General features: G+C 36.7%; 1 protein-coding gene across 12 annotated transcripts in view; it reads right to left on the bottom strand.

Moving 5' to 3' along the window:
- RAPGEF2 (Rap guanine nucleotide exchange factor 2) overlaps positions 1–25,335 on the bottom strand; it is a 245,627-nt gene that overhangs the window by 111,798 nt on the left and 108,494 nt on the right. The window contains exon 1 of one of the 12 annotated variants that reach the window (XM_046656217.1): positions 5,966–6,033. The exons of 10 other annotated variants lie outside the window; for them this stretch is intronic. Coding sequence is in view for 1 of the 2 variants with exons in the window: in XM_046656216.1 (XP_046512172.1) it covers positions 4,811–4,821 (11 nt within the window). In the remaining variant the exon portion in view is untranslated. Of the gene's footprint in view, positions 1–4,810; positions 4,964–5,965; positions 6,034–25,335 lie in introns of those variants that run through there. One more of the 12 variants, XM_046656216.1, reaches the window with a different exon arrangement.

The following is a 25,335-nucleotide window of genomic DNA, read 5'->3' as shown; positions in this document are numbered from 1 at the left end:
AACATTATGATACATACCCTTATAGAAAACCACATAAACCTATGACAGAGTATTGCCCTAGAAAAGTTTCTAGGGGGAAAAACACAGAACTAAAAAGTTTCCAACAAAAAAAATTGGGGAATCCAAAGGGCTTTCTATAAGACCAGAGGCACAAATCAAAAGAAACTTCAGTCTTATAAATAGTGTTGAAACTTGGTATCATTTAAGTTTCTAAAATCATGATTTAAGAAAATTTAGAAATGATGCAAAGTAAATAAAAACATGTGTAACTTAAAAAGTACACCTACATCCTTGAGAGTTTTAGGAAAAGCCAGAAATAGGTGAGGATTGCTCCAGGGTCGTGTGACTATATTCTGCTCCAAATGTTCCTCGGTGCCACTGTCAAGACATGGACAATTAGTTCTATCAAATGCACTCTTTTTTGTTACTAAGTCTTATAAGAGACTACACAAAGTGAGCTACAGGTTCATAGCAATCTCTGTCAAAATCCCAACAGCTTCTTTTGCAGAAATGGAAAAGCGAATCTTCAAATTCATGTAGAATTGCAAGGGGCCCTAATTAGCCAAAACAATCTTGAAAAAGAACAGTCAAAGAGCTCACACTTCTGATCTCAAAACTTACTACAAAGCTGCAGCAACCAAAACAGTGTGGTACTGGCATAAGGACAGACATCCAGACCCACGAAATAAAACTGAGAGTCCAGAAATAAACCCACATATCTGTGGCTAACTGAATTCTGACAAGGGTGCCGAGTTCACCCAATGGGGGAAGAACAGTCTTTTCAACAATGCGCCGGAACAACCATACTTCCACACGATAAAGAACGAAGTTGGACCTTTCCTCTCACCACATACAAAAATTACTGAAAATGGATCACTGACCTAAATTTAAAAATCAAAACCAGAAAAGTCTTAGGGAAAACAAAAAAAAAAAGAGGGATAAATTTTCATGAACATGGATTTGGCAATGGATTTTTAGATATAACACCAAAAGTATAAGCAGCAAAAGAAAAGTTTAAAAGAGATAAATTATGCCTCATCAAAATTAAAAACTTCTGTGCATCAAAGGACATTATCATGAAACTGAAAAGAATCTACAGAATGGGAGAATATATTTGCAAATCATATAGCTAAGACAGGTTTAATATCGGAAATATATAAAAAAACTCCTACAACTTAACAACAATTAAAAAAAAAAATTTAAAAGTGGGCAAAAGATTTGAATAGACCTTTCTCCAAAGAAGATATACAAATGGCCAATTAGCACATGGAAAGTCACTCAACATCCTTAGTCATTAGGGATAAACAAATTAAAACCACAATGAGATACCTTTTTACACATGATACTTGATGTTAATGAGATACTAGGACAGCTATAATTAAAAAAAACGACAGGCATTGAAAAGGATACAGAGAACTTGGAACCCTTGTATTTGCTGGTGGGAATGCAAAATGGTGCAGTCACTGTGGAAAACATTTTGGCACATCCTCAAAAAGCTAAACAGAATTGCCATATGACCCAGCAATTCCACTTCTACATAAATACCCAAAAGTATTGAAAACAGGGACTCAAACAGATATTTATACCATTGTTCACTGCAGCATTATTCAAAACAGCCAAAAGGTGGCAACAACACAAGTGCTCATCAACAGATGAATGGATAAACAAAATGTGACATACACATACAATAGAATATTATTCAGCCATAAAAAAGGACTGAAGTTCTGACACACACTACAACATGGACAAGCCTTGAAAGCATTATGCTAATTTCAACAAGCCTGTCCAAAATGGCAAATATTGTAAGATTCCACTTAGATGAAATATCTATAATAGACAAATTCGTAAAGACAGAAAGTAGATCAGAGGTTACCAGGGTTTGGGAAAATGCTTAATGGTTACAGAGTTTCTGTTTGGAGCTATGGAATGTAAGTTTTGGAAACAGATAATGGTGATGCACAACAGTGTGACTGTAATTCCACTGAATCATACACTTTAAATGGTTAAAATGGCATATTGTTTTAAATATATATATATTTAACCACAATTTTTTAAAAAATCTTACAAGAGAAACTTATCAAGATAATTTTTGTTTGTTTTAGTGGCTTTGAGTTTCTTGGCAAAAATTCAGGACTCGGATAAGAAAAAAATAAGAACTCCACTTTGACCAAAAAACAACAAATCTTAGGGACAAAGGAAGAGTTAAGTTTGATGACTGAACTATACCACCAATAAATCTGGAAAAATCTCTTTTCTACATTAATTTTGCAATGAAGTGATAGAAGTTGTGAGTAAAAGGAGAAATTAGAAGATATGGGAGAAGGTAAACAAATATTACTAAAATATTTTAAATCAGTTTGGAAGAGTCAATTATACCTACATTTTTCTTTCACCTAGGATTAATCCCATTTTTATTTTACCCTTGGCCATAAATTAGAGGATCCTCACCCCTGCCCCACCTCATCTCCACAGATAACTAGGGGGCAGGGGGAGGGAGGCACACACGCACAATTTTGCTTCCTATTCCTCTTCCAAATACTCATTGGACACATACTACAGAATCAATATAAACTCTGTAGTCAATACAGAGCTTACAAGAAACTCACTAAATATACCCCCATTCTTAAATAGTCTGTATCCTTTAGAAGATGAGTACGCAAGAAGTTGTGATAATAGGCAGAATACTGAACATGAGTTTAATAAAAAGAATGTCCTATTTGCTTCCTTCAGCTGCCCCTCAAAACCAAAATGGATTTATACAATTTCAGAGTTGAGCAAAAAACTTAGAAATCATATAGAACAGAGTCTCTCAGCACTTTTTTCTTTAGTTTCACTTCTGAAAGTATGCCATAATCCAATGTATACATGAAAGGTCCTCAAATTTTGGGATTGGCCCTGTGGCCAAGTGGTTAAGTTCACGTGCTCTGCTTCAGTGGCCGGGGGTTCACCAGTTCAGATCCTGGGTGTGGACCTAGCACCACTCATCAGACCATGCTGTGGTGGCATCCCACATAAAAGAACTAGAATGACTTACAACTAGGATATACAACTATTTACAGGGGTTTCAGGGAGAAAAAAAGAGGAAGATTGGCAACAGATGTTAGCTCAGGACCAATCTTCCTCACCAAAAAACATATGTTTAAAAAAAAATTTTTTTAATCTAGATTTAGAAAAAGGTCCTGAGTGATTATAATATGTGTGACCCATGCCATCCCACTCTCCCCATGAGAACTGACCCTCCAGTTCAATTTTCATTTCACAATTGGAGAAACTAAGCTAAGCTCCCTAAGGGTAAGGTTAAATGAGATGCCCAAAATCACAATCAGACTCCGTGATGCAGGATTCTGTTACATCACACTGACCTTACCCTTTCACTTGCTTTCCTCTATAGCCCTTTTCCACGTTCAATAACATAAAGTCTAGTCTTTGGTAAGCTTGACATTTATGAGGAATAATTCCCAGACCTCCTCAGGAATATTGCCATAATGCATTACATTCACGCATAAAGCACACACCCAATGGCAAGTGGAAAACAGAGCTTTGCTGAAAGGTAGATTCTCAGAGGTTGGCTAGGCTCACTCACTAGCTAGTTGAGTGAAAAAGACAAATCAGCTTTTGTAATTCAGAAGGCAATTCAAATTCAGCAAAATTACAAATGACCATCAAGAGCTTGAGGGTTGCCCTGGAATAGTCAAAGATGTGAATGTCAAATCCATAAAAATCAAGCCTCTTCAGGCAGCTGCTGCCAGAACTTCAACTACTAGAACATCTGCTTCTTTGAAATGGCACTCATAATATCACACACCAAGATAAAGATATTTTTAAAGTTTAAACTCCTTGATTTTTAAAGTGACATAGTGTATTTTTTAACTTTAAATTAAAATATTTTTAAAAATTAACCCCTGTCTTCTGGTAATTTCAGTCTTTCTATATATACATATTTGTGTGTGTATAAGACACAAATATTAATACATATGTATAATAACTGTCTTTCAAAAGCAAGAAAGATGTAGGTAACAGTATCAATGAGATTAGGCTTGAATATTTAAAAACCTGTTAGCCCTTTCCATACTAGATACCAGCCTTTCACAAGAGGCCATAAAGTCAGAGGGAAAGAGACAAGGAGAGACGGAGAAGCACGGTGTATGTGTTTTAAGAATGCTGATAGTCTTCTGGTTCTAAACAGTATGAAAATTTAATTGCTACAGTCTATTTTAAATCCTTCTAAGTTGTTCTGTGTAAACCCACTTTACAGCTTGGCTTTCAACTATTAACCTCAATGTAATTTCAGAGTGTCCTTATAATCTTACATTAAACAACCAAAGATGGCAACTTAAATCATGCAGTTTCACTTTGGGTCAATCTATTGGTTCTCTGTGCTATTTACAATCAAAAAAAAACAAAATTAAACCCACAGAAAAAGATTAATGAAAAGACCACTTGCAGTATAACAAGCAGATTATTCCTAAATACTCGTATTCTCTCAGTACAACTAATTTAGGAATGGTTGTTCCAGAAACAGTTTAGCAATCCAGATTTTCATTCCCGGTAAGTTTTTGTATGGAATAAATTAAAAATTAAGAATTACAAACTGTTCCTAAAATTGAAATAAACTATGTTCAACATTTTTACAGGTGTAAAAGGGAATGACTTTATACAATCAAAAACATGCAGACAAAAAAATTACTAAAAGTAATTAGCCTTCTACATAAGGTAAAATAGAGAAAAATTTTAATAGCTTAATAAACTTTCTTTCAAGTTCAAGACTCACAACAAGAAAGTAAAAATGTTTGAGAATATAAAGTCTTACCTAGTTTTCATAAATATCCACAGGTAATGATACACCGGGCAGGGTGTTGCAGGCTCTTACTCCGGTAAGGCCATCCTGTCCTAAGTTTCTGTGACCACATTTTCCCCACCCAGTTGAGTCAAGAGCACTGTCTACCAGTGTGAGTTTCCACGAAAGGCAGTCGCTGAGCACAGAAGCCTCTTCTATCAGTGTCCCTAAACTTGCCCTTTGTATGGGCCTCCACATTCTTGTTGTACGTCAGAACTGTCCAGTGGAATGCAATTCCTCAGTGTTGGAATGTAAACTTATTCATGTCAGGCTATACCCAGCGAGGAAATACACAGCAATCAAACTGAGATTATACTGGTGGGCAATCCTAATTTACAAAATGATGAAACACGTAATACTCCAAGATATCAATTTTTTTTCATACCTTCATTACTAGAAAATGGGAAGCAGTTATGAAATTTTACTTTCCCCTTTAAAAATCTAAGTAAATGACTGGACTGATGCTCCTAAACCAAAATCAATTTACTTATTTAGGACTTAAAAAAATATTCAGATGACATTGTCTTTAGATAGCAGAATAGCAATTAACTTTAAGGAAAAAAAAAATCTAACAAGTAACTGCTGATGCCATCAATTCCATTCTCAAAAATAAAAGAATAAATTTTAATAGAAGCGAAAAAGAAAGTGGTTTGAAAGACATAAGAATGCATTTAATCTTTTTTAATATTTTATCCTCACTCATTAGCTTAACCATAACAGCTATTTAAAACAAAAATATACACACAACAAGTACATATATAAGTTACATGAGTGTAAATTACAAACCATATGGACTTTAACAGGCTCATATTTGAGAAGGAACTATTTCTGAAAACTAAACATACACTTAAGTGTCTCTAAATTTCTTTCAAGACATTTAGAAATATTTTAACAATCATCACTTTGCACAAATTAACAGAAGTTTGCTCCTCTGCACAGTGAATCTCAATATTTAACCTTTGCTTATAAAAATAGAGCAAAAGAAAAAAATTATAAGCAAAGGCCTGATAGCTGTGTTTTCCCGTCTCTGTTCATTCCTCAGTAGCCTGTTGTCTATTTAACCACAGAAGTACTAAATATTTGATATTTATGCTATTTACATTTTAATTCCTTTAAAAAAAATCTAACCTGCACTGTCTTCAATATCTTTGAAGCACCAGTAACAGCAATAGCACTGCCACCTTCTCTAGCTCTTTTCTCTGCAGCAATGAGCACTCCCCATTTCCCTGTGTTTGCTCTCAGGGAGTCCATGCGGCTATAGCTTGTGCAGAGAGCCAACATTCCTTCTGAAGGCTAATTTCCTGCTTCGATGACCCACCCACCCCTCCTGGCTGCAGTTATGTGTTACGCATGTTGCATGGGCACTGTTTCCGCATACCAGCCTCATGACCTCAGCGGCTGCCTGACAGACTCTCTTTATCAATTTCTATTAATTCATTATCTACTCTCTTACAAGTCAAGGGCTAGTAGGGAAATCTGCAATGTCTGCTCTCCTATGAGTCTTCAAGGTCAAATGCTTAGATGTGCTCAGCAATGCAATTTGTTATTAAAATTTACCCAAGCTGTATTACACACGTTGCTCTCCACCAAAGGGATGCTGACTGTATCCCTGGCTTGAGGGATTATCATGGAAAAGACTAGCAAAAATTGAAATCAAAACAACATGGGAAAAGTTGAAAGAGGCTGCATTTGCTCTTGTTCTTCCCTTCAAGACAAAAAAGGTGGATCTTACCTCAGCTGTATTGGGGTGAAGAGAACAAGCAGTTTTTCCCTCTTGCCACAATCTAAACCAGCGAAGGACAGTGGTGTGATGATGACTACACTTTGGTAGTGTCTATGTCCTCGTGACCAAACTGCTAGAGAACAGCTCAGCTAAATTGATCTGCTGCTATCAGTCTACACAGTGGCACAAACAGGTCTCTGCTGATCACAGTGCTTTGTACACAGATGGCAGCTGATCAGTTTGTATAAAAGTTATGGCCCATAACAGCTTTTCCCTTCAGCATGTAGACACATGCCTTATCCAAAATGCCTTTGTTAAATGTTCACCATTTCATTGAAGAAATCTTGCCATGGATGAGTTGAAGAGACAGGGAACATTAGTTCTATCTTATCTAAAAATGACCTAAATTTTATAAAATTCATTAAAGAAGTAAAATAAAGAATTATATTAAGAAATAACCAAACAGAGCTATGTAACTTGTTAATGAGAAAAATGGTAGATGAATTCAAATGAATGGTTCAGATTGGCACTTAACAAGTAACCTGACTTAATCTCAAGAATCAAACAAGATCTCAAATAATGGCAACCAAACATCTGATATTCTTTAAAGGCTGATATGAAAAGCACCAAAACCCAGCCAGCAGCCTCTCAAAAATCTGTCATATACCATAAAAGCAGTTAAAATAGCAGACATTTCTTTGTAAGATAGGACCTAAACAATAATTTAGGTCACTTGAATAACACTGAAAATCGAAAATTCCCTTATAGATCGAGGTGGTAAAAACCTACTACTTATCATCAAAAGATAAAACACTTAGAAATAAATTAATGAAGGATGCGTATGATCTGTATGCTGAAAACTACAAAAAGGTACTTAATCTTGCAAAGGGAAATAATGGAAGACTTAAATAAATTATGAGATATATCATGTTCATGGTTAGAAGGCTCAATATTGTTAAGACAGTAATCCTTCCCAAATCGATCTATAGATTCAGTGCAATTCCAATCAAATCCTAACAAGTGTTTGACACTGACAAGATGATTTGAAAATTTATAAGGAAAGGCAAAGACAAAGAAGAGCTAAAACAATTTTGATAAGGAATAAAGATAGGAATTTATAGTATGTGATTTCAGAAGTTACTATAAAGCTATACAAATGAAGACAATGTGGTATTGGTATAAGAATTGACATGTAGATCAATAGAACAGAAAAGAGATTCCACAAATAGACCCAAACCTTATTGATTTTTAACAAATGTGCCAAGGCAATTTAATGGATAAAAAAACATTCTTTTCAATAAATGGTCCTGGTATCTGTATGGAAAAACATAAACCTCAACCCTTACCTTACACTATACACAAAAATTAAATCAAAATGGATCTCCGACCTAAATGGAAGAGCTAAAACTATTAAATTTCTAGAAGAAAAACATGAGAAAACCTTTACGACATAAGTTAAAAAAAGATTTCTTAAGCAGGACACTGAAAGTACAAACTATAAAAGAAAACATTGACATAATGGACTTCACTAAGATGGAAAGGTTTTGCTCTTAAAAGACATAGTCAAGAAAAAGGCAAGCCACACATTGGGAGAAAATTTTTGCAAAATATATCCAACAAAGGAATTGTATCCAGAATACATAAAGAACACTTACAACTTAAAAAAAGACAGTCAATCCAATTTTTTTTAATTGACAAAATCCAATTTTTAAAATAACTGTTTTCAACAGGTGAAGACATATGAATGGCCAATTAAACACATGAAAAAATTCTCAACAATACTAGTTTTCAGAGGAATGCATAATAAAACCAAAGTGAGATGACCACCACATATCCACTAGCATGGCTAAAATTCAAAACACTGGCAATACCAAGTGTTGGAGAACATATGGAACAACTAGAACTCTCATAAACTGCTAGTGGGAAAGCAAAATGTTACAGCCACTTTGGAAAACACTGTGGCAGTTCCTCATAAAGTTAAACATACATTTACCATATAACCCAGCAATTCCACTCCTGCATATTTATTCAAGAAGTAATGAAAACATATGTCCACAAAAACAGATATTCGCAAATGTTGACAGAAGCCAAAAATTAGAAGCAATCCAAACCATCATTTTCAAATTATGTTTTGTAAAAGATTAATACTTCCTCATTTACAACATTCAATAGGATTTATGAAACCTGGCATCCACTTTATATAAGAATTGGCAACATATTTCATAGTTTGCTTAAAATAGGCTATGAGGGGCTGGCTCCATGGCCGAGTGGTTAAGTTCGCACACTCCGCTGCAGGTGGCCCAGTGTTTCGTTGGTTCAAATCCTTGGCGCGGACATGGCACTGCTCATCAAACCACGCTGAGGCAGCGTCCCACATGCCACAACTAGAAGGACCCACAACGGAAAATATACAACTATGTACTGGGGGGCTTTGGGAAGAAAAAGGAAAAAAACATAAAATCTAACAACAAAAAAAAAGGCCATGAGATAATTCTGCACTGAGATGGACAGTAAAGCAAAATTTTACTTGTCAAAGTCTGTCTCTGTAGCCTCCTGAACTCATGAGCATCTCTGTTTTGCTTCTGTATTCTTCCTGTTTACCTACCCCTTCACCCTACCCTGCGCCATCCCCAAAGCTTTTCAAGTGACTCAATGCTGGTTATTTCTTCATACCTCCCATAGCTCCACTTGTCTGTCAAACCTTGTACCACAACATGCCTAAAATCAAATATATTCATGTCAACTCTGACATCCACCCACCTTATCCCCTCCAGATTTGGTTATTGCTGTCAAAGTCATCATGCTGCCAGACATGCAACTTCAAAGCATTGAAACTGTCTTCTACTCCATCTTTTCCCTTGTCTATATAGCTTTAGTCACTAAATTTCATCAATTAGTCCTTCTAAATTACTCTTACTTGTGACCCGTCAACTTCTATTTCTGTGAAAACACTATTCAGGCCCTTAGCCTTGGCACACCAAGACCACTGAGTCAGAGTTCCTGTCTCTGGTCCCAGCTTTACCGAATCTTCCAGGATCCTCTCATTCTACTGATCTTAACACTTCAATAGTTCCACACTGGTTTCATAGTCCATAGCCCAGCCTCTCAGTTCAAATTTGATTGACCACCTGCTTGTAAGCTTTGAAAATGAGAGTCTAAGATCCAATCCAGATTGTAGTGAATGAAAATCTCTAGGGACTGGGCCTCAGTATTTCACCCACCCTAAGCCAGGTGAATCTAACACCTAGCCAGGTTTGGAAACCTCTACCTTGGTCGATTACCTTTCATAGTCTTCATCTTCTAACCATCTTTATTACCAAACACAATGACTCTAATCCAGTGTCTTTTCTACTTATTATTCCACAAGCACACTCTTAGAAAAATTAAAACTCATACTTCTTGGGCTTGAGTAGTTACCAAACTACTACTAACTAAAGTTACCAAACAGACAGCTCTTTTCTACCATATTTCAAGGACTACAATTACTTATACTCTGACGTGCATAATCAATGAAAAAAATCTCTGCTTTCACCACAACGATGCTTCCATACACAAAACAAACTATATATAAAGGTTTGTAAAGTTTACCTAATATATGCCAATTATACAACAACTAAAAAAAAAGTTCACTTAAATGGGATAATGATTATAAAACCTGGAAGACCCTATTCACAGACAACTCTTCATTCTACGTTTCCAAGATTATATCATAAGTTAAAATTCAAAATCAGGTGACAAAGTGGTAAACTGAAATCGTCTCGAGATTCTGAATAACAATTAATTAATTATTATTTTGGACAACTTAAACCATCATGGAAGCAGAAAACCTCTGATATATACACCCTGAAATACATATGATTTAGACTGATGAATAGAATACTCTAAATTTAAGTTTTCCTATTTGTAAAACTGAATTAAGTATGAATATTTAATGATGGCTTTCTAAATTCACCTTAATGAACCAAAAACAATAATAAAAATAAAACACAAGAAAGAACTCAACAGATTTTGACCATTGCTCTAATTTTTCAAATTACTTTTAATTAAGAAATAACTATCTAAATGAAACTGATACACTAAGCAGTTTATATCTAATAAACATAAAGTAAGCCGTCAATAAAAAATAGAAAGTAAAAACTGTCCTGAAATATCTGACTCAAAAAACTACTTAGATAAAGGTATAACTAGGAAAATAGTTATTTAATGTTTATGTAGATCTGTAACACGTGAACACCCAATACCAGAATTTATATTTTATATTTAATTGCAAAAATATGCAGGGCCCAAAAAGCCAGAAATGTGCGGCAGAAGTAAGAAACATCTAAGGAAATATTTTTTAGTATTTCGAACTCACAGTTCAATATTCTCATCAGTGATAAATACTAAGCACATAGCTTTTAAATCCACATTATATTTATTTAAATTCTAACATAAAGAAGGCAGTGATACACATGTCAGATATTACTTCACTTTATTTCAACTATTTAATTCTTGAAAATTTTTACTTTAATAAAGACATTCCAATATCACCAAGTATAATTTGCTTCATATATCAATCTCTCTCTTAATATTCTTACTCTTATTTTTCTATTAGCGTTTCCCATATTGAAAGAATGATTCTTTAAACAAAAACAAAATTAGTTGCAATATATTTTAGGACACCTGGAATTCATACAGGTGAAACAGTAATTCACACATCCCTCCAAACTAACCCTCCTCCAAAATAAGTGTGGCACAAATAAAGGTTGTGAGTTCCTTTACACTTAGCAGCAGATAAACAATTCCAACATTTTACAGGGAAAAACAATTGTATTTCACTGACACGCCGATGTCAGACTTTAAAACCTTTATGAAATATAACGTTTACTTTTGCAAGAGAAATCCAAACATCACTGCAAATAAGGACTTCCAGGGTGAACTCTCACACGCTCATTTATACCAAGGATCACAAATGACAAACTCCCTGACTGAAGACTTCAAGTATCAGATGACTTGTGCTATCACATCAACCATACACACAAAAACATCAGTCCTTCTCTTTAAGGCTACTTACTTTGTCAGACACTACCAATGCGACTCTTCCAAGGACTACGAAAGCCTGCATTATATGTACAGCACACCTGCAAAGTTGTAGTTATAGCAACCAAATTCCCAAATTGATCCAGCAATTGAACTCTCTCTCTAGAGAACCACTTTGCTCTGTGCATCAGGCATCTCATCAGAATATGATTTAAAAGGGGCAGGGGTGATCTAAATAATTCTAAAAATCATGTTAGCTTTCCAGGATGAAGACGTTTCATACTGAAGCAGAAAGTACACTTAATAACCGAAAGGGGAATTTTAGTATATCCCATTGTATCTTTTACATATTTTATTCTATTCCTTTAATTTAGAGATCAACCTTATTTCAAATTTAACATGGAATGTATTTACATCAAGTGTAACTAACCTCTCCCTTCAATATCATCAACTCTAGTCAAACCAAGTTAACAGTTGTTTCATTATTTTATTTCCTTATTTGGAACTCTTTCCCAGGATTTCCTTAAAATCTTTAATAAATACCTTTACCTTATACCTGTGTGTCATGGGAATACCTGGACTTGAGTCAACTTTAGGTAGGACAAGTACAAATTATAGATGATGTAACACCTGAAGGAGTGTGGCTAAGTAGATGAAGAGTATGTACACAGGTCTGAGGAGAAGAATGAAGTAGCAAAGGAAGATAATTAACAACTAAGAGAATGTGAGGCTAAACCAAAGAGCAAGTGTAACAAAGACTGCTGGTTGTCTACTCCAATATCTCTTTTCCTCTTTCTCCTTAGAAAGATATTTTTACATTATTATTTTTAGCAAGCACGTTTGCACCTCAGAATAAAAGACTGCATGTCTCAGCCTCCTGGGTGACCCTAAGTGGCCATCTGACTACATCTGGACAATGCGATACAAAAAGAAACGTTGTTTCAAGGAATCTGATTTGGATGGGAGTTAACTTTTTTGCTGTTCTGCCTTTCCTCCTGCTTCCAGCTTCCATTGCAGACAGGATAGCTGGATTTCGGCAGCCACCCTGTGCTGTGAACTGATGCTGAAAATGGAAGCTATGTGCTAGCGTGAGTAGAGGAAAAGGTGGAAGCCTAGAACTTTTTCAACACTGTTGGAGCCACTAAACCATCCTGGACCATCTACCTTCAGGGTTCTTTTACACAAGAGAAAAAGTAGTTCCTGCTGTGTTTATGAAACCAAAACTAATTGTAATTAATACAGTAAGCAAAACAATATCCAAGAAGATACCGTTTGCCTTTTCCCCCCTCTTCTGGACCCCTGCACAGACTGACCAATACCACCTTCTCAGGAGCTTCCCCAGACTCCTTCTTCCATTATGGCTCAGCCTCATTCTTTTCCCAACTCTTCTCCTCTGTATTAACTTGACTTTCAAAAAATCATAGGTTACTGAAAAGTTATTTCTAGCATAATATTGTTAAACTCTTTTTAAAAGTGACTTTTTTAAAAAGGGAAAGTTAAAAATATAGTCCTGAGCCACTTTAATTCAACAAATATTTATCAAATGTCTGCTATGTGCTAGGCAATGGGGAAGCAAAGATGAATAATACAGCCCATGCCCTTGAAAAATCTAACAGTTTAGAACAGATATGAAATAGTTAATCCTGACAGGAATACAAAGGTAGGATTCCCAGAGAATAAAACATGTGGTTTTCACAGGTGGGTAAGGAAGGGTGGGAGTGAAGGCAGCAACAATGACGTGGATGTCCCAGGCTGAGAGAACAACCTGGCACAGGTAGGATCAGACCACAGTGGATCAGCTCAGGTGTCTGGAGAGAGTGTAAGGAATATTGTAGGTTGGAAATATTTTAAGCTGCCCTATAAGTCTCACTAAGGAGTCTGGATTTTATCTGTTTGGCAGTTGGAAGTCACTTAAGCTCATTATGCAAGGGATCAACAGGAAAAAAATCTGTGCTTTTAAACAATGATATGGTGACACTATAGAAGTATTGAAGGCGATACAGGAACCTACTTCAATAGAGCAGGTGACATCTGAACAAGGGCACCGGCAGTAGTGATAGAGGCATTTGATTTGACAGATACTGTCATTCCTAACTCTGAAGTGTTATTTTCTAAAAAGCCAATTGTCAGGGGAGAAAAGAGGTCAGAATTGAGACTCATAGAAATTTCTAGATTAGGTGACTAGCTGTTTATTAAAGCCATTAGCGGTAGAAAAAGGCCAAGCAGACTTGTAGGTGCTTGTTGCATTTCAGACATGCTATCTAGAGCTCAAGGGACCTGGAGCAAATCCACATAAGTTATGAGTGTTCCAGACACATTCTCAACTCCTGCACCCTTCTTTTTGTTTCCTTTATGCAATGGCAAAGCTCATACCCGAGCAACACCCAACTACCCACTTTCTCCATGGTTGCCTCTAAACAGCTGAAAGTTGCTAGGACAAAAAACAAACATAAATCTATGACCACAAATATCAAATGCGCACTCAACATCCCCTTTGTTTCACCACTTTTCTCCCTCATCAAAACTGCTAAATACCCACCATTGAACTCCCCAATCTACCCACTGATCTACAGCTCTTACCACAAGCCTGTAAAAAGGGTGAAGCTCTTTCACTATTTCCAAAGCTAACACTTCCCCCTTCGTGGGTTTCGTCCACTTCTGCAATTCCATCCCCTTTCCTGCATTATCCTTTTACCCCTCTCTACTGATCATTCCACCAACATACAAACACACACTAGCATCTTCTAATTTTAAAGAAGCAAATCTCTCTTGATTTCACAACTCCCAGCCACCATCCTGTTTCCCCACTCCTCTTCTCAATAAAATTTCTTGAAATGATGAAATTTCTCTTCTGTTAGTTCTTCCCTTCCCATTGTCTCCTCAACCAGCTCCACTGCTTCACTGAGACTGGTTTGCTCAGGTCACCTATGAACTCCATGTTGCTACATCCAAAGATCATGTCCCTAATCTCACCTTATTAAACCTCTTTGCAGCACGGGACAAACTGACCCCTCTACCTTCTCAAAATATGTTTTATCTCTTGGCTTGGATGACACACAAACAGGATCTCTGTGTTTCAGCACCATATTCTAGGCAGGCACAGAAGAGGTCCTCAATAATATTTGCAGGATAAATGAGTAAGACAGAAGCATATGCATATAAAAATTTCAGGGGAGCAATTTGGGAGACAGGTCAAAAGGGCTCATTAATACTAATTGAGCATCATCCAGTTGAGGACTTTCTTAAGAAGACATAACTAATAGCCCAAGGTAATGTTTGATTCTAGAAATCAGTTCCAGTCATTTTGCTCATCACTTTATGTATGTATCTATTTATTTATTTATTTATTGCTGGGAAAGATTTGCCCTGAGCTAACATCTGTTGCCAATCTTCCTCTTTTTCTTTTTTATGTGAGCCATCGCCACAGCATGGCTACTGACAGACGAGCAGCATTGTTCTGCACCCAGGAACTGAACCTGGGCCCCTGGAGTGGAACATGCTGAACTTTAATCACTAGGCCATCAGGGGTGGCCCACTCATCACTTTCGATAATCTTTTTGGTAAACAATCCTCCTAAGATATTAAGTTGTTAGACACTATCCCTTGCACTGATTAGGTTTAAAAGATTAATATTTTAAAATAACAATACATTTACCATCCATTCTTCATAATTATCTGTTTAACGTAACCATTACTTAACCAATGAAGTAGAATGCTTTGGCAATCTTGGTACAGACACGCCAATTTTTTTAAACTGCTGCTGATTAGGTGTGGGGAAAATATCTATAGAAGAACTGAGGGGAAAGCAGTCAAGTCCAAGAAGCCTGATTGACACACACATACACATCAATACATATCCATGCATATATGTGCACATACTAATCTAACTATATATTCACTTTATACGTACAGGTTTATATGCATAGGTCAAATTGAATATTTTAAAGTTAAAATAGAAGTACATTTCTATGATTCCCTGCCTAACCCACTGTTTTCATTAACGGGCCAACTGGAGGCCCCAATCATCTGCTTCTGCAAAATAATGTGATAATGGTTGTATACGACAATGGCTGAGATAAGTAGTTCTTATAACTTATTAGCTCTTACTAATTCTGCTATCATTCACTAACTTTAGGGTCATTCCAAATATGAATTAAACAAAGTCTTATGGTTTCTCTTGAATGTAAGAAAGGAAGGGAGGGAGGAAGGGACAGGTGGAGGAAGGGAGGGAGAGAGTTTTTTCTTTTAAAGAAATAAACAACTTCTAATACTGCTGGCTATAAAGAAAACTTCTGAAAAGCTTATGTATCACCTCATTTAATCCTGTTATAAGTTACTGATATCTTCCCATGGTGAGTGGAAAGGAATGTAAGACCAATACATTATTTTTAAAACTCAGTGAGGACTGTTTTAAGATGATTTCTAGTTTTTCTTTTATTTTTCCCATTCCTTCTTCAATAACCACTCTTTTCATTCCATGCTTAATCTGTGCTATCCGTGGTCAGGATTTTGCCAATACCTGAAGGTAAATCTTACCTGTAATGTGCAATTTCCAGAATTCTGATCCTCACTTTTCTTCATACCTTTTGGTTACATTTAATGTCCAATAAAGTTACCCTTCTATAACATGACAGTGAGTTGTTTTTACAATGCCATACTCCATCTTCAATAAGGCATCACATGACGTAACAGATGTGCACTCTTTCAAGAATATGATTTTCTAATCCTACACAGCTCTTTACAAGAAATAAGGAATATTTAATTGTGTCTTCAAGTCCCTACCACATACAGAATCATTCTTCCTTTGTTTCACCCTCTTTTATTACTGAAAAAAACTAGCAACTTCTCAGAGCAATCAATTAACTTATCATGTAGCACTGGCAAGCAGAAAGTAGGCCTGTGATTTTTAAACTCAAGTAGCTCATTGTTTGTCATGTGAATCATAATGAGAATAGTATTTCAGCCTCTCAGAACTGATTAGTTAAATGTCTTGTTTCCCCACTTATCCTCATTATAGCTGCCAGCTCTAATTTAAAATGTGATTATTGAGAGTACCATAGTATAATTTTAATTTTTAAACTGTGGATATATTTGGTATCAATGAAAGAGAAACATTAATTGTAAATGGACACAGGCAATGTGGTACAAATAAATGATTCATGCATTTCTCTCAATCTCCTGCTAATGTTACTTGAGACCTAACTTACCAACAAGCTAGCTTTTCCAACCAAGTTATGCTTTGTAAACTAGACCTCTCATTAATGGCACCATCACCAATGCTTTCGCAACTACTTCACACCCTGAAGTGCAGTTCTATTCTAGATAAATGATCCTATTCTTGTGCCTTCACTCAAGCCACTGCTTACGTTTGGACTGCCCTCCCTCAATCCTATTTCTGTGCCATCACTCATGCTCTCTACTCTGTCCAGATTTGCTTTCCAACCATTGTCCAACAATCTAAATCATAAATCCAACTCAAAATTCACTTCCTTAAGAGTCACCCTTCGTTACCATCCACATACATTAAAATCCCCCGTCTTTGAAGGAATTTTGCATTCCATGTGGTCTTTGCTATATCAATTTACATTGTACTATTTAATGACCTGGCAATTTTTTTCATGTTTCACATATGACTGCCTCATCTCCTCAACCACATATTAAATTACATGACAGCAGGGAACAGATCATCTTGCTTCCTTGGTAGAGTCCAGAACTTAATGTAGAAACCATACAATAGGACCTAATGCAAGTTTCAACTAATGTTTGAAATAACATGGAAACATGCCACAAGATTTCAACTCTACCAAACCTATTCAAGAATGAGACAGAATAACCCATAAATATGAAAACGGCCCATGAAACAATCCTAAATTTTGATGGCATTTCAATGTTCAACAGTTCTCATTGGCAGTGCTTTGCCAGTTACAGGCATAATTTTTTATGACATGTAGTGTACAGATTACCCTGTCTACTAGGTCTGATGTCTGACATAATGTGGAAGCTAGACCTTAACGTCCGTCCATTAGAAGCCTTCACCCTTCTGTATAGGTCTTTGTCCCCAATTCCCCTGGCTCCAGCTTTAATTACAACCCTTCTCTTGGCATCTTCCAAGTTCCTAGGCTTACAGCCAGCCTGGGCTTATCTTTTCCTTCAAGTTTACAGCCCCTACCCTGCCACCACATTGAGATGAAGTAAAGAGATTGTTTACCAATTGCTATGTATATGAAAACTATAGAAAGTTCTTAACTATCAAAGCAATAAAGACAGTATTTTTTTTTATGATTAAATATGGTGTGCATGATCATTTCTATTAAAAGGCCCTTCCTGGGGCTGGCTTCATGGCCAAGTGGTTAAGTTCGCGCGCTCCGCTGCAGGAGGCCCAGTGTTTCGTTAGTTCGAATCCTGGGCGCAGACATGGCACTGCTCATCAAACCACGCTGAGGCAGCGTCCCATATGCCACAACTAGAAGAACCCACAATGAAGAATATACAACTATGTACTAGGGGGCTTTGGGGAGAAAAAGGAAAAAATAAAATCTTAAAAAAAAAAGGCCCTTCCTTGGAGGCCTCTATGATAAAATTGATTCTGTTGAGAAAATCAAGTTCAACATTTTAACAGGAGTGGTCTTTCTCCAGGATTCAGACCAATGTAAATTCAAAGAAGAGTCTGCATAACAATAATGCTTCATGTCTTAAATATCTAGAATACTGTTTGTGCAAATAATGCAAAAATGATTGATAAATTAGTAGAAAAAGATTTCAATTCTATGAGTTAATGTACAGTCTTGGTAAACTGTCTCCTTCACCAACAAATAATCCAAATAGCAAGGTGAAAGTTTAGAAACACAGTCTAAGCCTATCTTTAATAACTAAATTAGAATTTTCAGCCTTTCAAAGAAGCTAGTAGACAAAAAATAACATATTAATCCAAGTTATTATACTGTGACTTTATGATAAAATAGGCTTCAGCATTTATAGAACGGGGCAATTTTAAAAGTGAAAAAATATAAAGTGTATAACAATTTATTAAAATTCCATAAATACACTGACACAGAGCACATTAGGGCAATAAATGTTATTAATATCTTCCTGCCCATTACATAAAATAAACCAAAAGTACATTTAAAAAAACCATTTCTATTACCACGTTAGTCTCTGGATCTCTGCCTACAGGGTGCAATGGAAGCTAGAGTGGTGACACTACCTATTTTGGAAGTGACATCAGCATCATGGCAGAGTGAGCTCTCCCGGTGAACTCTCCTCTCCATAATACAATGAAAAAGACATTCATATTTCAACAGAGACCATCCACACAACACAAAAGACATCTGAGAGACCCACCCAGCCATATGTTGGTTGGTAGAGGCTGGAGCCATGCAGGAAGGAGGTGGAACAGTGTAAGAGAAAGCGTTGCTCCCTCCCTAAAAGACTGCAAACCGAGGATTGTGCATGGCCTCTGAGAGGGAAGGAATGGGGGATGGGGCACCCCTTTGCAGGAACGTCAAAGATCCCCAAGGTCCCTCGCAGCCTAGGGGCAAGCCTCCTACCAAGGTGATGAGCTATCACGGGACTGACTTCATCAAGCCAACACTGCAGGAGAGCAGAGAGCGAGGGCAGAGCGAGAAAACCCTAAGAACACGCAGAAGAAATCCCTTTGCCGCCACCTGCTCACACCAGCTGCAAAACCTGGGATCCCAGAGGATCACAGAGGGCTCAGAATACACAGCACTCAACCCCAATCCAGTGCTGACAGGTGGTTAACAGTGACCAAATAATATGACAATGTGAAAGAACAGAGCCACAGTCTCTAGCAGTATCAAAAATCATATTAAATCTCCAGACCATAGAGAAAATGACAAATGCCCAGAAATCAGTCATGAGGACACAGAAATATGTAATCTAAATAGACAGAGAATTAAAAATATCTATCATCAAAAAACTGAACAAGTTAAAAGAGAATGCAGAGAAACAATTCAACAAGTTCAAGAGCTACTTCACAAAAGAGATGGAAACTATAAAGAAGCAATCAGAAATATTGGAGATGAAAGACATAATAGATGAGATAAAACAAACTATGGATTCCCTGAACACTCAAACAGATATCACAGAGGAGCAAATCGGCATAATCAAGGATAGACATACTGAAATGCTCCAGATAGACAAGGAGAGAGAACTAAGACTAAAAAGAAATGAAGAAAGTCTCCAAGAAATATCCAACTCAATTAGGAAATGCAACATAAGAATTATACGTATTCAAGAAGGAGAAGAGAAGAACAGAGCAGAAAGTTTGTTCAAAGAAATAACAGCAGAGAACTTCCTAAACCTGGAGAGGGAGATGGAAATCCATATGAAAGAGGCTACCAGAAATCCTAAGTATGTCAATGTAAAAAGGCCTACTGCAAGGCATATAGTAGTGAGATCTTCTAAATATGTCAATATAAAAAGGCTTACTGCAAGGTATATAGTAGTGAAACTGGCAAAAGTTAATGACAAACAAAAAATACTAACAGCAGCAAGGTAGAACAAAATAACCTACAAAGGAATTCCTATCAGGCTTTCAGCAAATTTCTCTGCAGAAACCTTACAGGCTAGGAGAGATTGGAATGACATATTCAAATCTTTCACGGAGAAAAACTTTTAGTCAAGAATACGCTATCCTGTGAAAATATTATTCAGATATAATGGAGAAATATAAACTTTCCCAGATAAACAAAAACTAAGGGAGTTCATAGCCACAAGACCCCCCCCCCCCACCACAAGAAGGCCATCATAATTAAAAAAAAAAAGAAAGGGAGAAAGAGAATACAAGGCCTGAAGTACGGAGATAAATACATAGAAAAACTCAGAAAATTGTAGCTATACATCAGAACAGGTTAGCAAATACTCCAGTATAGCATTAAAGATAAAGGGGAGGAAAACACCAAAACCAATCATAATCTTGTAATCTTGTCATTTTAACCACAAACTCACAACACAAGACAGAACAAGATGTGACAAAAACAAAATAGGAAGGGAAGAGGAAGGGGACAGCATCAGTTTAGTCTAAGGAAATAAGAGGCCATCAGAAAATGGATTAACGTATCTACAAGATTTGGGATACAAACCTCAGCATAATCACTAAACAAAAAAGTGGAACAGAGACAGAAATAATAAATAAGGAGAACATTAAGAAACCCCAGGTAAAAATATATGTAACTCACTGGTAGACCAAAATAAATGGGACTAGAAACAAAGGAAATGCAGGAGAACCAGAAAACAAGCAATGGAATGACAGCATTAAGCCCTCATTTATCAAGAGTCACTCTAATATAAATGGATTGAATTCTCCAATAAAAAGACACAGAGTGATGAGATGGATTAAAGAACAACATGCTGCCTCCAGGAAACATATCTCAGCTCCAACAAACACAGGCTCCGAGTGTAAGGATAGAAGACAATACTCCCAAGCTGATAGCAAACAAAAGAAAGCAGGTGTTGCAATACTTAGAGCAGACAAAGTAAACTTCAAGACAAGATAGGTAAAGAGAGACAAAGAGGGGCAGTATATAATCATCAAAGGGACACTCCTCCAAGAAGACATAACACTTATAAATATCTATGCACCCAACACAGGAGCACCAAGTACACAAAGTAAACATTAACAAACCTGAAAGGAGACATTAACAACACAATAACAGAAGGGGACCTAAACACTCCACTCACATCAATGGATAGATCATCCAGACAGAAAGTGAACAAGCAAACAGTGGAATTAAATGAAAAGATAGACCAGCTGGACTTAATAGATATATAGAGAACACTCCATCCAAAAACAGCAGAATACACATTCTTCTCAAGTGCGCCTGGAACACTCTCAAGGATAGATGATACAGTGAGAAACAAGGCATGCCTCAACAACTTTAAGAAGATTGAAATAACAACAAGCACCTTTTCTGACCACACTGCTATGGAACTAGAAATTAACTACAAGAAAAAACCTGAGAAAGGGACAAAGATGTGGACACTAAACAGCATGCTACTGAACAACCAAGGGATCATTGAAGAAATTAAAGGAGAAATCAAAATATATCTGGAGACAAATGAAATGTACCATACCAACTCACATGGGATGCAGCAAAAGCAGTACTAAGAAAGAAATTCATTGCAATACAGGCTCACCTTAACAAACAAGAAAAATCCCAAATAAGCTAACTCAAACTACACCTAACCGAATTAGAAAAAGAAGAACAAAGCCCAAAGTCAGCAGAAGGAGGGAAATAATAAAAATCAAAGCAGAAATAAATGCAAAAAAGACAGTAGAAACAAAAAGACAGTAGAAAGGATCAATGAAACAAAGAGCTGGGTCTTTGAGAAGATAAAGAAAATTGACAAACCCCTGGCCAGACTTACAAAGAAAAAAAGAGAGAAAGCTCAGATAAATAAAATTAGAAATAAAAGGGGAGAAATTACAACAGATACCAGAGAAATACAATGGATTATAAGAAAATACTACGAAAAGCTATATGTCAACAAATTGAACAATCTATAGGAAATGGATAAATTCTTAGACTCTTACAACCTCCCAAAGCTGAATCAAGAAGAAATCTAATATGAATTAGACCAATCACAAGTAAAGTGATTGAAACAGTAATTAAAAGCATCCCAAGAATTAAAAGCCCAGGACAAGACAGCTTCTCTGGAGAATTCTACCAAACTTTCAGAGAGAATTTAATACCTATCCTTCTCAAGCTATTCCAAAAAATTAGGGAAGATGGAACACTTCCTAACACATTTTACGAGGCCAACATCACTCTGATACCAAAGCCTGAAAAGGACAACACAAAAAAGGAAAACTCCAGGCCAAAACTGTTGACAAATATAGAGGCAAAAATCCTCAACAAAATATTGGCAACCCAAAAACAGCAATACATCCAAAAAAATCATACATCACGATCCAGTGGGATTTATACCAGGGAAATGGGGATGGTTCAACATCTGCAAATCAATCAGTGTGATACACCACATTAACAAAATGAGGACTAAAACCCACATGATCATCTCAATAGATGCAGAGAAAGCATTTGATAAGATCTGAGAGCCATTTAGGATAAAAACTTTAACAACATGGGGATAGAAGGAAATTACCTCTACATAATAAAGGCCATATATGACAAACCCACAGCCAACATCATACTCAATAGGGAAAAACTGAACGCCATCCCCCTGAGAACAGGCGCAAGACAAGGGTGCTCACTATCAGCAGTGTCATTCAACATAGGACTGGATGTTTTGGCGGGAGCAATTAGGCGAGAGAGAGAGAGAGAGAGAGAGAGAGAGAGAGAGAGAGAGAGAGAGGGAGGGAGGGAGGGAGGGAGGGAGGGAGGGAGAAAGGAAGGAAGGAAGGAAGGAAGAAAAGGAATCCAAATAGGAAACGAAGAAGTGAAACTCTCACTGTTCTCAGACAAATGATCTTACATATAGAAAATCCTAAAGAATCCACTGGAAAACTGTTAGAAATAATCAACAGCTACAGTAAATTTGCCAGGTACAAAATCAACTGACAAAAATCAGTTGCATTTCTACACAAACTTGCAGAAAGAGAACTCAAGAATACAATTCCATTTACAATCCCAACAAAAAGAATAAAATATCTAGGAATAAATTTAACCAAGGAGGCAAAAGACTTATACAATGAAAACTAAAAGACATTATTGAAAGATATAGATGATGACATAAAGAGATGAAAGGAGATTCCATGCACATGGATCAGAAGAATAAACATAGCTAAAATGTCCATACTATTCAAAGCAATCTATAGACTCGATGCAATCCCAACCAGAATCCCAATGGCATTCTTTACAGAAATAGAATAAAGAATACTAAAATTCATATAGGGCAACCAAAGACCCTGAATTGCTAAAGCAATCTTGAGAAAAAAGAACAAAACTGGAGGCATCACAATCCCTGACTTCAAAATGTACTACAAAGCCATAGTAATCAAAACAGCATGGTACTGGTAAAAAAACAGGCACACAGATCAATGGAACAGAACTGAAAGCCCAGAAATAAAACCGCACATCTATAGACAGCTTATCTTCCACAAAGGTGGCAAGAACATACAATGGAGAAAAGATAGTCTCTTCAATAAATGGTGTTGGGAAATCTGGACAACCACTTGCAAAAGAATGAAAGTAGACCATTATCTCACGCCATACGCAAAAGTAAACTCAAAATGGATAAAAGACTTGAAGATAAGTCCTGAAACGATAAAACTTCTGGAGGAAAATATACGTAATATACTCTGTGCTGTCAAACTTAAAATGATCTTTTCGAATACCATGTCTTCTCAGACAAGGGAAACAAAAGAAAAAATAAACAAGTGGGACTTGATCAGACTAAAGAGCTTCTGCAAGGCAAAAGAAAGTAGGATCAAAACAAAAAGACAACCCACCAACTGGGGGAAAATATTTGCAAATCATACAACTGACAAGGAGCCAATCTCCACAATATATAAAGAACTCACACAACTGAACAACAAAAAAACAGACCAATCAAAAAATGGGCAGAGGCTATGAACAGACATTTTTCCAAATAAGAGATACAGATGGCCAATAAGCACATGAAAAGATGTTCAACATCACTAATCATCAGGGAAATACAAATCAAAACCACACTAAGATACCATTTTACACTTGTTAAAATGGCTATAATCACTAAGACTAAAAATAACAAATATTGGACAGGGTGTGGAGAAAAGGGAACCCTTATACACTGCTGGTGGGAATGCAAATTGGTACAGGCACTCTGGAAAACAGTATGGAGATACCTCAAAAAACTAAAAGTAGGAACACCATATGACCCAGCTATCCCACTACTGAGTATCTACCCAAACAACTTGAAATCAACAATCCAAAGTGATCTGTGCATCTCTATCACTGCAGCACTATTCACAATAGCCAAGACATGGAAGTAATCCAAGGGCCCATCGACCAATGATTGGATAAAGAAGATCTGGTATAAATACACAATGGAATACTACTCAGCCATAAAAAAAAGATAAAATCACCCCATTTGCAACAACATGGATGGACCTGGAGGGTATTATGTTAAGTGAAATAAGCCAGGCTGAGAAAGACAAAGACCGTATGACTTCACTCATATGTGGAAGATAAACACACAGACAAAGAGAACAGTTCAGTGGTTACCAGGGGAAGGTGGGTGGGGAGTGAAGGGGAGCATTTATATGGCGACAGACAAGAAATAATGAAGAACTGAAACTTCACCATGACATAAACTATTATGAACTCAATAAAAACAAAAAAAATTTCTAAACCTGCAACTTTAAAGATTTTTATTTTTCCTTTTTCTCCTCAAAGCCCCCTGGTACACAGTTGTATATTTTTAGTTGTGGGCTCATCTAGTTGTGCTATGTGGGATGCCGCCTCAGCGTGGCCTGATGAGTGATACCATGTCTACGCCCAGGATCCGAACTGGCGAAACCATGGGCTGCCGAGTGGAGCACACAAACTTAACCACTTGGCCACAGGGCTGGCCCCTAAACCTGCAACTTTATATAAAACAATTTTCATCTATTGCTTTCTAGCCCCACTGCTGTTGTAAATGAAGCCTTTGGAAAAATTAGAGTGAAAAAACTCCTTCTTCAAGATATTTCACTAGCCTCTGCCTGTCATTGTCTTAACATATCAACTACCATGACTATGGATGTAAACAGTACGTCATGGAGTGAGATATACAGCACACGACCTGTACTACTCCG

Source organism: Equus quagga, chromosome 3 (assembly GCF_021613505.1).
Source record: "Equus quagga isolate Etosha38 chromosome 3, UCLA_HA_Equagga_1.0, whole genome shotgun sequence".
NCBI classification, from domain to species: Eukaryota; Metazoa; Chordata; class Mammalia; order Perissodactyla; family Equidae; genus Equus; species Equus quagga.
Note: the sequence above shows the minus strand (reverse complement) of the source record. Positions and strands in the feature narration are given on the sequence as shown.